The sequence below is a fragment of the Gymnoscopelus microlampas genome, assembly GCF_963454915.1.
Source record: "Gymnoscopelus microlampas genome assembly, chromosome: 7".
Lineage (NCBI taxonomy): Eukaryota > Metazoa > Chordata > Actinopteri > Myctophiformes > Myctophidae > Gymnoscopelus > Gymnoscopelus microlampas.
Genome location: NC_139944.1, coordinates 26,233,161 through 26,246,889, shown reverse-complemented (window position 1 = coordinate 26,246,889; position 13,729 = coordinate 26,233,161). Strand labels below are relative to the sequence as shown.

Here is a 13,729-nt window from a genome sequence, read left to right as displayed (position 1 = left end):
AAAACAGGGAGGGTTGTACATCAGAGTGACACCAAATGTCAAGCAGTAACAAGAGGCAAAATGAGCTATCTAACTATATAAATGGCGAGCAACTTCCGCACCCTCGGTGGTGACACCCCACAGCTCTGTTATCGACTAAACAACGCACCGCCAGACCACATGTCGCCTACTGACTCGCCACGCCGGCCGCGCTGAATTTACGCCTCGCGTAGGGGACATCTCACTGCTCACTACACCGTTTCCACCGCGCAACATAATTAATTCTACTCACCAAATGTCGGACAAAACGGAAGGGGAGCCCGCTTCGTACCGTTTACCGTGCGCACGCCCTCATCACCACAACAGCAGCCAGCCGCTGCGGGTTTCTTTTCCTTTTTTTCAAAACTTTTTTTTTGGTCACCATTTTCTCCAGGCACCATTTCTGGTGTAACGTCGGGTGTTTCTTTTCACCAGCCAATCACCTTTCACGTTGCCACGTCCGTTGCCACGTCGCGCTGACGTACGCTAAACAAGCGCTGCCGTGCGCACAATGCAAACGAGCCCAAAGGCGCGCAAAAATAAGCCGCGCATTGCTTAGACACAAAGTCAGACCTGGCAACGCAGCCTACGCCAATCATGTGTGAGAGATCTACAAGCTATGGGCCAGAGACGCCACCGTATCTTAGCAACAACTACAGCGCTCACTCTCATTGGTCGTGTCACGCTAACAGCAGTCTCCAGACAATGGCATCGCAGACAGCTTGCTGTTACTGCTGTAGCCATCACAGGCAGTTGCAGCACGACGGACAGGGCGCTGTGATAGCTGCCATGTCGCTAACGCTAACCTGGTTGTCATGCCTGCAGCGGCTGTGCAATCACTTTGTCAACAATGCACGTTCGTGTGGTGAATGTCTATATTGCTGCTCAGTTCGTCCATTGTAGATGGTGTATGTTTGTGTGTGTCTTCTGGAGAACTATTTAGCTCCACAGCAACTACAGTAACTAACGTAATGGCAGGACCGCCCCGTGCAAGGCATGTTAGGCTGCATTATGGTCATGTAGTAATTTCAGATAATTTCGCTCCGATTAGAGCAGTGTCTATCAACCCTTTCACGCCGCCCCCCCCCCAAATACACGTACTTGATCTGGGCCCCCCCCATTCTGTTTGACTCCGTTCCACAAGTAAATATTGTGAAAATAGCCGATCTACAAGCTCGAAACGCCTCACGTTGACAGGCTTTGTAAGCTTGGAGATCAGCTATTTCCTACATGATTGCCTCTTTCTTACATTCTTTGCCAATGTGGCCCATGTTTTCATAGCATAGTTTATTGACTACTTCTGTTGCAGAAATGGCCATTTCCTTTACTTTCGGTTTTTTATTGTCTCCGCCAGGCCGAAAGGCATGGCGCAAGACTATGTTTCACCCCCTGTCCGTCCGTCTGTGATAGCTAATCTCTCACATCGTTGACTTGATCGCAGGAAAATAACAGCCCGATGTGGAGAGTCAGTGAGAGCTGGATAAACGACGTAAAATGTGTCAAAAGGAGTCTGTACGGCTGTCGATAAATGAACACATGACGTCGGTGGGAGAGGAGATATTGTGTCTTTTGGACAAACTGCAGCGTGGTGCTGATGTTTGTTGTGTGAAGCAGCTTAATGTCAGAGTGTTTGGCTTGGAGCAGTGCCGGTGCTAGGTAATTTGGCGCCCTAGGCAATATTTTTCCTGGCGCCCCCCCCTCCCCCCCCCCCCCCCCGCACCGCCACCGTTTTCTGCCACAGCGCCACCTGGTTTTTTTTTTTTTTTTTTTTTTTTGCGCCCCCCCCCCTAGTGGCGCCCTAGGCAACTGCCTACTCTGCCTAATAGGGCGCGCCGGCTCTGGCTTGGAGCGCCTCAGTGCGGCTGCAGAGTTCATGTGCAACCTCTTCCAGAGAGACACAGAGACACTAGAAACTCTGCTGGGGAAAAAAAACACTGCTGGGCATTGACTTTCCTATGGACATTGATCTACACACTGCAGGTATATCTGCTACACACACAACATCAAACTACACACTGCAGGTATGATGCAGCGTTTGCATTACAGCCAGCATGCCAGCGTAGTTCCCATATGGTTTCAAGGTGGGCTAAACCATATGGACCCCATGTCAGCAATGTCAGCAATGTCAGCGGCATCCACTTCAGTCCCAACTGCGATGCCCATGCAGGCTATAAGTAGCTTCTACCTGGCCCTTAGGTGGGCCCCAACTAGCCATGTTTATGTGGGACCAAGGCGGGTCCTAACTGGGTTTGCCCATGCAGGCTTTAACTGGGTTCTACCTGGGCCCTAGCTGTACCCTAACCAACCACAGTGCAGTGCCCATCGCTCCAATTGTTGTGACGTCAGGGCTCTCAATACTGCACATTGGTGGAGGAGGAGGGTCCGCAGGGCGACCGCACACATCGCTGAACCAATGGTAGCCCACGGATGTTTCCTCTGTGGATTTACAATCTGCCCCTCTATGCCACATATCATCCGCACTACAGGGTCTTCACTGACCGAGCCACGGCCCCACTGACCCTCATGACGCTACGCCACTTAAACGTGCGGCAGCATGCGCTGGGTTGCCAGGTTTGCACAGCCTGCGCCAGAAACAAGCAACCACCTTCATGAAAAAAAAAAAAACACCGAAATGGTCCGCAATGTTCCAGGGGTGTCCCCGCGCGTCCCAACACTCCACAGGGGGTCAGTGGACCATCAGGGGGTCCGCGGACCCCCTGTGGACCCCCTGAAACATAACAAATATTATTTCTTCAAATTTTTTCCTTTTTCAAAAAAACTTTTCCCCAGTTTCACTCCGGCGATTTGGGTCCCCCAATATACACACGGCCACGCTGGGCCCCGTGCGCGGCTGGGGTTGAGGGGGGCGTAGCCCCCCGAAACTCTAGTTAGTAATATTTGATACTTGTTCAAAAGATGATATTATTAATTTTATAAAAAAGGGTATTTATATTCAACTAGTCCATACTCCGGGTTGTGCGCACTCAAAGTATTAAGTGCTCTGTTCACTTCATGTGGGACAAAAACTGTTAAACTTTCAGGACTGCTCCGCAGTTTCCTTTATCTCCGAAATGGCAAAATTCCACAAAAAGTTTGATGCAGTGTTACGTGTTAATGGCATTGATTGAGCACAGCTGGTGAGACAGACAGTGTGGGGGAGAGAGTTGTTAAGAGTGACGATCGCAGGCCAGGTGCTGTTGGAGCTTCAGGATCATGCTGAGCGACATGGATACGATCTTAACTTCAATCCCCCTCTGCCAAATCCCGCTGTCATTCAACCATATCATTTCATCACAGTGCACGTGTAAATCTGCGTGCTAGTGCTATGAAGATGATATCCAAAGCGTCCTCCCGCTTATAAAACACAGTGTGTGTGGACACGGGCTGTAAATTTAAAAAGTTTGCAGCGTGTATGTGTTCTACCGTTCTATCTGTGTGGCCGTTTGTAGCCAGTCGCTAGAGATGATCCCATAGCTTGCAGGAAAAACGATAATAAACAGCTTACATTTTTGGAAAGTGAAAAACAGGCATCGTGGTTGTGTGCATAATTATACAAATGGCCAATGGCCGTGTGCAAGTTCAGATCAATTGCTCAAGCCACAGAGGACAACCATGCAGAACAAAGAGGTTTTGATGACAGAGGTTTCCTTATTATATAGTAGGCTAGTAGGATAGGATAGTAGGATATAGTAGGATATACAACAACCAAGGTCTAGGACTTATTAACACCATAATACTTTATAATTGTAATTTCATAATTTTGTCTGCACTCCTATTTATTTCTTGTAACTGTACCTTTGCACATGAATGCAGTGGACATTTGTCCACTGCATTCACCCATCCTGACTACAGTGTTAGGACTTGCAGTGGGCACTATTAATACAGTGCCCGGGGAGCAGTTTGGGCTCTTGCTCAGGGACTCTTCGACACAAGCTGGCTGGGCAGACCAGAGGGGCAGACCAAGGCCCTTCTAATTCCCAGATGGTATCTATTCAGCGATGGATGCCCCATTATGCCTCATTATGTCAAAGGTATAAAGACCTCCACTAACAGAATGGCTTCACATGGACATTCGAAGACCCCTGGTAGACTGTGTAAACATAGTGACCTCAGAATACTCTACCTAAGTGCCTTACCATTGACTATCCCTTCAAGGTCCTGTTAACGTTTCCCTCTGACTTAAAGAGATTATGCTAATAAGTAAAGACAGGGAAACCGGCTGTAATTTCCTTTCAGATACATGGGCGCTATCAGTAGTCAATAAGTAATAACATAACTGTAACAGCACATAAGATGAATAATACAGTAACTAATTACTGCAACTGACTGGTGTGTTGACAATTTTTACTCCACACCTTTATAGTAGGTTACTAAAATATTAAGAGGTTTGGCAAGCCACACTGCACAAAACCAAATATTGACAGATTTTTTTTCAGTTAGGTCAAACTGAGGCTAAATCTCAGATAAAAAAATGATAAACCCAGCTCAGTGCCCGCTGTCCCCGTTGGGACTGCATCACCACCTTGTCATGTTTTTTATTCTACTAGAAAGACACAGCTTGTTGTGGCTGATTCCTTAACTTAATTGAATTGTATCCCTAGTCTCCGTCTTATAAGGAGCACATAGCTGCCAGGAGAGCACTTAAGACGCTGCATGCACTCACATCCCCTAGTCAGGAGGCTTTTCTTTAACCCATTGAGACCTGAGGCCGATTCTACAAATGCCTTCTAAATCAGTAGTTCTCAAACATTTTCATGTCAAGGACCCCCAAAATTTGTGTTCAAAATTCAAAATGATTCAAAAACACTTTAAAGATGTTTTTCTCCAAAATAGCATATCGCTGCAGGAACCAGCTAACTCCATTTTTCCGCTTTTGCATTTTTTTCCATAAATCAGGGCCATTGAACACCCTTTACGTCTGTGTGTTGATTAAAAAAATATTGAACCAATTAAAAGTATTATAAAGTGCTTCTGACAAAACCAGCTAACTCCATTAGAACATCAAACTTTCTGCTAAACCAGCTAAGTTCACCAAAGGGGGGTGGAGTTAGCTTGTTTAGCTGAATCCAGGCTCCACCCCCTTTTGACCTCCAACCTCATTGTGAGCTTGGAGGTCCATTCAGCTGTTTTTATCAATGATGAACAAAACCTCCTAACTCCATTTTTGTTTTGTTTTTGTCATTTCCTGAAAAATTAACATTTTGGAGTTAGCTGGTTGCTGCCGGACAGCAGAGATATGTACAAGTCTGCAACGCTGCATGAAGTGAAGCACTGTGAGCTTGAAGATCTGCTATTTTTGAGAACCACTTTTCTAAATCCTAGGAGTTTTCTGAAAAACGTGTGTTGCTATATATATATATATATATATATATATATATATATATATATATATATATATATATATAGCTAAAATGTAAAATGGCACAGATGCTTTACCGGTTTTAATGGATTAAACGGATACAATCACAACAATATGGGTGGAATTTTAATATTGCCCCGCCAATACTCCCCAAAGCAATCACTGCACACTCATTACGTGGGGTGGGGGGGGCACCAAATTGGATTATGGGCCACGAGCGCTTACATTTTCCGAAGGGGACTAAAAGGAGTTAAGGAGCATCTGTATCTTCTTGTCACCTCACAAGGGAACAGAGTAAATAAAGACAACCAGTGATTTTCAGTGGGGTCTTCGACAATAGCATTGTAGTCATTGAACCGAATTCAGTTAAGACTTCATAGCCCAAGCGCAGTAGATTAGAAAACTCCTATCCTCTATAACGTCTCTTATGCAATGCTTATACTTATCCTTTCTACAGTCCCTTGACTTGATTAGCTGTTGATACCTCAGGCCACGTGACAAAACAAGGATCACATCTTGGTGTTATCTCAGTTAATCACCCAATTACCACTAATTGTGTTTATACAATTGTGTGTGGGTTGGATTGTTTGCTCAATGTCCTTGAAAATGACTAAATGCTGTCGCTTCCTTTGGACAAAGTTCTGCATATGGCTGCTTAAAATAATGAATTGTTTGAAACTGTAACTTTAACAGGGAGACAAACTGAGACCTGGGTCTTTTTTACAGAAGTGCCATGTAAATGCATACAAATTACACATACATTTTAAATTATAAAAAGTAGTATTAGATATTAGTCATAGATAACGTCTTAACACATTTAAAGATAATTATTCCCTGAATGTCCCAAAATAATTCCTTTATGGTCCACCTGGCTGTGACACAATCATGCAATTATTGTTAAGATAGCAGAAATGAAAACCATGGCAGCTAAGATTGGCAATACAATTATGTGAACCCAGAAAATCTCCATGTCTCTAATAGTGATATGCAATGTCACAAACCAACCCAACAATAGGAGCAAAATATTGAGGTAGCACATTACACCCAGTCAAGAATAGATGATACATCACCCGAATACCAACTTAAAATTTCCTACTTATGTGTCTCCAGTTGTATTCTCTTCAGCACACAGCAATCACACTATAAATGCAAATGAACAAATGCGTCAAAATACAGTACAACATTGCAACAGGGGTAATCTGATCTCTTGTCCCATCAACAGCGCTTCCTCTCCAACAGTCTGATTACATCATGTCATCTCACGTTAACATTATGTAGCATTCACATAGAGTAGTCTACTGCTAATGTGAACGTAGGGAATGCTTGCTCCGGTAAAGATACACCTTGGGATTATAAATTGTGTTATTGAAAGAATTGCTTCACTGACTTTCATCAGCTGATTAAACATTTTGGCAACAAATACTGCATTAATGCTACCTATACTTCAAAATGACCTTTATTTCGCTAATTACCATATAATTGCATTCCCTGTGGAATTTAACTTGCAATGTTCTGCAATGTTCTGCACTACGGAGTGTGACTTGAAGCTACACACGAGAGAGCAATTGATTTCCTTGGTATAAAAATGCGGGACTGGAGTGAGTAGTGGAGTAAATGTAAAGTGTTGTAATTGTGAGTCTAGCTTTACCAAGCTAGACTGAAGACAGCTATAGTCTAGCTAGCGTCATGGTGTCTCGGACAGACTGCCTTCCCTGAAGGAGTGCAGAGACTACCTAATGGTTTCTTTCAATGTAGGGAACACATACAACTATTACAATATGACATTTGATTTTTCCTCTACGATCTTCAAACGCTACCTGTGGCATGTTGCCCAGGTGTGAACAAATCCATGCTCAATGGTTAACATTAACGCAGGAAGCCAGAACAGCTTTTCCATAACATGTTCCCCTGCTTTGAGCTCTCCCAATTTCCTTCTCAGCCCCTCTGACGTGGTTCTAACACAATTTTCTACATCAATTTTCTACATCAATATGATGGTCCCACGCACCCCCGGCCAAAGTCACCTCCTGCATCACTTCTCGCAGAGCGTGACTGCAGGGAGGCAGGGAACACCTCCCTCGAGGCTCAATTGGACAGAGGGTGTGAGAAATGCAGAGAGAGGGAGGACTGAGTGTTTATCAGTAGGACAACACAGTAGCTTCACAAACAGCGCTAATTACACGGGGATAAAGGCTTGTTCATCACACAGCTTACGAGCCACAAGTTAATTGCCTCTGCTTGTAGTCCCATCCCCCTCCTGTCTGAAGTCCGCCATCATCCCAAAGTCACTCTGGTTTGGAAGAGACTGCTCTCAACCTTTCATTTGATGTTTATTTGACGTTTTCTTAATCGATTTGCTTTAGCCATATAACAGCGATTCAGGAATGCAAGCCAACACAGACAGTTAGAAGTCAAAAGCTGTGAGGAGTCTAAACCTTTTACTGTTTCTGACATTTGTATTAAATATAACAGATATGTATACTCTTTAATGTATGGCCAAATCTGTGCTGGGCCACATCCTTTTACAGCAATGCCGCCGCCACCCCCAAACTTTCAATTTCAACAACATTTTGGGTACATTTCAAGCATAATTAAAACTATCCAACAATTTTGATGATGTTTGAACAAACTATCATTGATGTATGTCCAAATATGTGCCTGTGAAAGTAGCGGTTTAAGAGAAAACGTTAACCAAAAGGATATGAAACATATCCTGTGCATTTTTTTGGACAAACATGTTTTAATATATAGTCTGATTTGTGTTATGCCACACTTCAATTGTAGTGCCCTAGTGGTTGATTTAAATGAAACTTTCGGGTATGTTTCAGGTACTCATGTAGACATATCCTACAAGTTTTGTGATGATCGGACCAAGAGTTGTTTTATTTACTTTGTTCTATTTATTTGCTGAGCCACACCCTTTTGAAGTTCATTGGTCAATATCTTCAAAACTAAATAAGATATCAGCAAGCTAAGCTATATGTCTGACTGTCTGGCTGCCTGGCTCTAGTTTTGATAAGCGTGGTCCAATAATGAGCCACAGGAGAAGATTTGGTAGCAATCGCACCTAGAGTTTAGGAAATGTGTTTCTCAAAACATTCAAAATATAAATATAGTCGTTCTTGAGGCTAATTTGTAGATTGGGTATAGACAGGGGTGCACATAACTGGTGCGCAGGTGCGCATGCGCACCCAAAATAAAAAATGCGCACCACATCAGGCGACGCGAGGCGCTTTTGCGCACCAACAGCTGGGACAGGAATTTCCAAGCTTTTATTTTTTAGCAAAACTAAAAAATAAAAGCCTGGAGATCGAGGCTAGGAATTTACTTCCTGAAGCCACACTCACACAATCACTCTAAAGCACCCGTCGCCCCCATGTACAGCCATTAGGCACAGGGGTAGAGATATGACTCACGTCGCCTCGCATCGCCTCGCATTGCCTCGCTGCGTGCACGCAGCCAGCAGCGGCTGTTAGAGGCACTCGTCACCGATGATGGACGCACCGTAATGTAATGGTGCAAAATATGCCATGAACGTCCCAATCTGGCGGATAAAATCAGCGCAGCAGCACAGGGCACCAACCTTGGGGGCTTTATCTAACAGCGTGAGAAAGAAAAAACGGCGAAAATCGGCGGAATTTAGAAGCAGAGCGTCCTTTTTTTCTCTCCCCCCCCCCCGTTGACAAAACTGTCCGGTGCGCACCGTGCTGACCCCCCCCCCCCCCCCCCCCGTTGACAAAACGGGACGGGCGCCATGCGCACCAAGTCACATGTCCAGGTGCTCTTCTGCGTACCAGACCTAAAAAGTTATGTGCACCCCTGGGTATAGACTAGCCTGGGACCAGACGAATCTGCCAGTGCAAAAAAAATGCACTCTGCGATTTGGGTCTGGCACTGCTCCATAGAGAATCCATTTCCTGCTCCAGAAGTCGAATATGGGAGACTGTAATTGGTAGTTGGTTTGTAGGTCTAACCAATTGCGTCGAGAGTCATTGTATTGATCGCGCCCCCTTAGGAAAAAAAAACGTCCTCATAGAAGCACCAGACTCATATCCACGCAGTGATATAGTCTGTCTACGCCAGGCTAGGTATAGACTGATGTGGCACATTTTGTGCACTTTAATGGTGTGCCATTGCAGCCAACACTACCAATATAGGGAACAAAATCCACAGAAAGAGAAGAAAAAGAAAAAGGAAAAAAAGAAAGATCTGTGCTAGCTTTGAAAGATATAACCCACGTAAGGATCCAGAACATGCATCCTCCAGAAATCTATCGCCCTCCTCAACGTAGTGTTATCTCCAGTAATCTGAATGCATATATGAAGAGGTCACCGAGCCATGTCATTCAGTATGGAAACTGACTGCACCACAGAAGTGCAGTCAGGCTGTGCCTTAGGCAATAGAGACCTGTGGATCAATAATAAAAAATGTGCACTTGAGTGATGGGTTCAAAATGGCATTTAGATGTGTTTATTATGTAGATGTTTTTTCCATAACGGCAGTGTGTGTGTGTGTGTGTGTGTGTGTGTGTGTGTGTGTGTGTGTGTGTGTGTGTGTGTGTGTGTGTGTGTGTGTGTGTGTGTGTGTGTGTGTGTGTGTGTGTGTGTGTGTGTGTGTGTGAATAGCTGTGAATAATAAGTGGAGGGAAATCATATACGTGTACGTGGTTAGAATAAAGTAGGACCCACATGAAGAGCCCCCCCCCCGCCCCAACATTAAAGACAAAATCATCGAGGACTCATAATGCTATACTGTCAGACTGTCAGCACCATGGACAACTGTACATAGAAGTAATGCAAAAAAATCCTCCTCCTAGTAGCATTAGTTTTGAGAGATTGTTAAACTCTAATCTTTTTCTGTTATTTTGTATTATTATTATTCATGCACTGTTGGCCTGGTAGCATTTATAGTTTATTGCATAATATTTCAAACCTAATTTAGGTTTACTACTTTGTGTTAGTTGACACATAGTTACTAGTGTTCCTAGTGAAAATTAATGACTCGCCTACTATTTCGCTGTGAATGTCGAGTTCCTCACAGGTTCTTCTGGAATTAAAGCTGGCTGTTCTTTTGAAGTAGTGTCTAGTGTGTCGTCTTTGAACTGAGTAACCACACCACAACTCCCCACAATACACAATTAAGTTATTCAGTTCTTGCATCATGTCAGTCGGGGTCCTCTGAGAGGGCAGGCCCGTTTCAACTGAAAGGAGCTGAACACATAGCTAAGGCTGGCAATTCCCACATGTATACCCCCCCACACAGTCACACTGTGCAGCAGAGAGAAGGGTGAATAAATCTGCAGTTGACAGCTACAGAAGTCAAGGGTGGGGTGGCCATAGCAGCGAGCAGTCAAATGGTCATAGCAAAAGTGAACAATTAACAAGTGTAATAGCTGGGTATTCCATCATGCCTTCCATTTGACGTTCACAGACTAGTGGTACTTTGTTACAAGTAAATGGCCTACATTCAAAATGTTACTTAAGTAAAAGTGGGCCTATAAAGATATTTGCACCAAAATTCTTACAGTACTCGTTGTGCAGAATGGCCCATTTCACAATTTATCTCTAAATCTGTCAAAAAATATTTTTGAAAAAGCAAATCTCCAAGCACACAAAGTATCAAAATGTGATTTTCAAAGTATATAATAAGGCTTAAGTGGTTAATGCAATAAATGTATGTTTTGTAAATAATAAAAGTATAGAAACTAAAGCTGTCAAAATAATTGTAGTGGAGTAAAAGGTACAATATTTGCCTCTGAAATGTACAGGAGTAGAAGTATAAAGTATCGAAAAAAAATCAAATCAGGTAAAGTAAAAGTACCTCAAAACTTTAAGCCTACTTAAAAGTACAGTACTTCAGTAAATGTACTTAGTTACTTTCAATCACAGAGAACCTTCCTTTCAACCCCCAATTATCTCTGGTCAAAGTCAGTGCAGGTTCATACATTCATAGAGTGCCTTAAGAGGTGTTGCATGTATAGGAGCACGGTATTTTTACTGCCGCCAGAAGTTGAACAGCGAAAGCCAGCCAAAGATGGGTGTTCAAACACTGCCACGTGATTTCATGATGAGGCATGATCGCTTTTAGCTCAGCATCATCAACATACACCAAACCAGCCTTATAATGACCCTTTCAGTTATTCAAATATATCTGATTATTTCTTAGGCCTAGAGATGCAGTCAGCGTTCACATAACCTGTACTGCCTAGTCAACTTTATATTAAGAATCTAGGGTGATGTGCTTAATATTGAGACCTCTTCTCATTACATTATGATGAGAATAGCCTTTTTTATTAACTATGTACAATAAACCTGATGGATTCAGGTAACACATTGGAGAACGTATTGCAAACTTTTGAAGCAGTAGCAAAAAGTAAAGAGAGACAGGCCTAAAGGCACAAGCAACAGAGATGCTCTCTGACTCACACGCACGAAAACACACACACACACACACACACACACACACACACACGCACGAAAACACACACTCTCTCTCTCTCTCTCTCTCTCTCTCTCTCTCTCTCTCTCTCTCTCTCTCTCTCTCTCTCTCTCTCTCTCTCTCTCTCTCTCTCTCTCTCTCTCTCTCTCTCTCTCTCTCTCTCTCTCTCTCTCTCTCTCTCTCTCTCTCTCTCTCTCTCTCTCGCACGCGCACACACACACACGCACACACCTGCCGTTGAGCAAGGCGAGGAGCTCCCCGGCGTGGTACAGGTCGTTTCGCGTCACCCTGCTGAAGCGGAACGAGTTGAGGTTGCAGAAGGTGACGGCCGGGAACACCATCAGGCTGGCCGCCACCTCGTCCAGCTTGGTGACGTGGGGGTACTGGAAGTACAGCTGCACGCGGTCCACGCACACCAGCACCAGGACCCCCAGGGAGCCCAGGAAGAATAAAATCCACAGGGTGCGCTTGATGCACATGCGTTCGTAGGTGAACATGTGCGAGATGCCGTGCAGCGTGGACCTGCTGGCGAACACCTCGATGGGAGCCGGCCGTTTGTAGTCCATGTTGTCCATGTCTTCTGACTCCGCTTTGATGTCCATGGTGGAGGCTTGGGTTGAGACGGGAAAACGGGGAGAATAAATCTCAAGACTTTTCTGCACAAGGTTTGGCTCCACCGATCAACTGGAAGGAGGTGACTAACTGCAAGTTCACGCCCCTCTACGCATGTGTTTGTATGTTTTTCATTCAGTGAGATGTTAAATGGGGGCGAGCGTGTTTTGGGACGAGCCTTTCCGGTTACCGGCGAAATGACCAAAGATCCATCAAACACCTGCAGCGAAGTCAGAGCATCTTTACAAGAGATTTCAACCTTTTTGTTTCGTGCCTGAGATTAAAACAGATCAAACGACAGAGAAAACCACACGTTCTTCTGCCTTCGTTCACAGTCCCATCATAATCAATAAACTGATGTCCAGCGGCGCATGGATGGATAGAATCCAACCCTGTCCACTCCTTACGCACTGCTGGAACGATTTAAGTGGATATTTCGTCTCCAAACTTGAAATGAACCATAATCGATGGAACAGAAATAATTCGGAATGTGGGGGGAAGTGGCAATAAAATGTTTAAAAAATCAGAAAAACAACAAAAAATCACAGCAGCAAAACGTCGTGTGTAGAGTAGAGAGAGTAGACAGCTACATTAATTTAGCCCTTTCTTTTTAGCGTCCCAGCACCATGTGTAACAAAAACACTCAATTGTTTTCATACGCCGTTTTAAACAATCTGCGATGCAGCCAGTTGCGTATAACCCCGAGTAAACAGCCGCATCATGGCAGAGCAAGAGCAGCTTTCTGTCAAATCCCGGCGGTGCGCGACTGCATGCTTCTCGTATCCCTGTCGAACGGACGCCACAACAATGCAGTCATAATAACTCCGTGTTATTTCCCTCCTGCGGGCTTATCCTTTTAAAGAACGTCTCTCGGAGGAAGCGATGCAAGACCAAGAGAAAAAAAAACATAATCCCCCAAATGAGCAGCTTCTCTCGGGGAATTCTCGGGAAAACCCTCAGAGAGTAGACAGCCGTGGCTTACCCCGGATCAATTAAATTCGCCCAGGCTATCAGGAGAGAGCAAGGATTGGATGATGGCACGTGTTTTACATTGGGTGACGACTAGGTCTGTTGCAGCTCCTCCAAGTCACAGTTCTTGATGTAACTCGGTCATGATGAGCACAGGGTTCAGTATCCTCATGTAGAACACTGTGTGTGGGGGTTATAGGAGCACAAACAGGGGAAATATGAGGGCTTGAGAGGTCAGAGAGAGAGAGAGAGAGGTAGAACTGCTGACGTGAGCTGTAAGGTAGGCGCCTGCAGCTCTTCTTGCCATCACGCTATACACACATCTAAGGGACA

General features: G+C 44.5%; 1 protein-coding gene across 1 annotated transcript in view; it reads right to left on the bottom strand.

Moving 5' to 3' along the window:
* The window catches only part of asic1b (acid-sensing (proton-gated) ion channel 1b), a gene marked incomplete at its 5' end in the record, with an annotated part of 234,789 nt that extends 221,439 nt beyond the window's left edge, over positions 1–13,350 (bottom strand). The window contains one exon of the mRNA XM_084063456.1: positions 12,047–13,350. Coding sequence (XP_083919582.1) covers positions 12,047–12,417 — 371 coding nt within the window. The remainder of the gene's footprint in view (positions 1–12,046) is intronic.
* Positions 13,351–13,729: the final 379 nt, after the last annotated feature.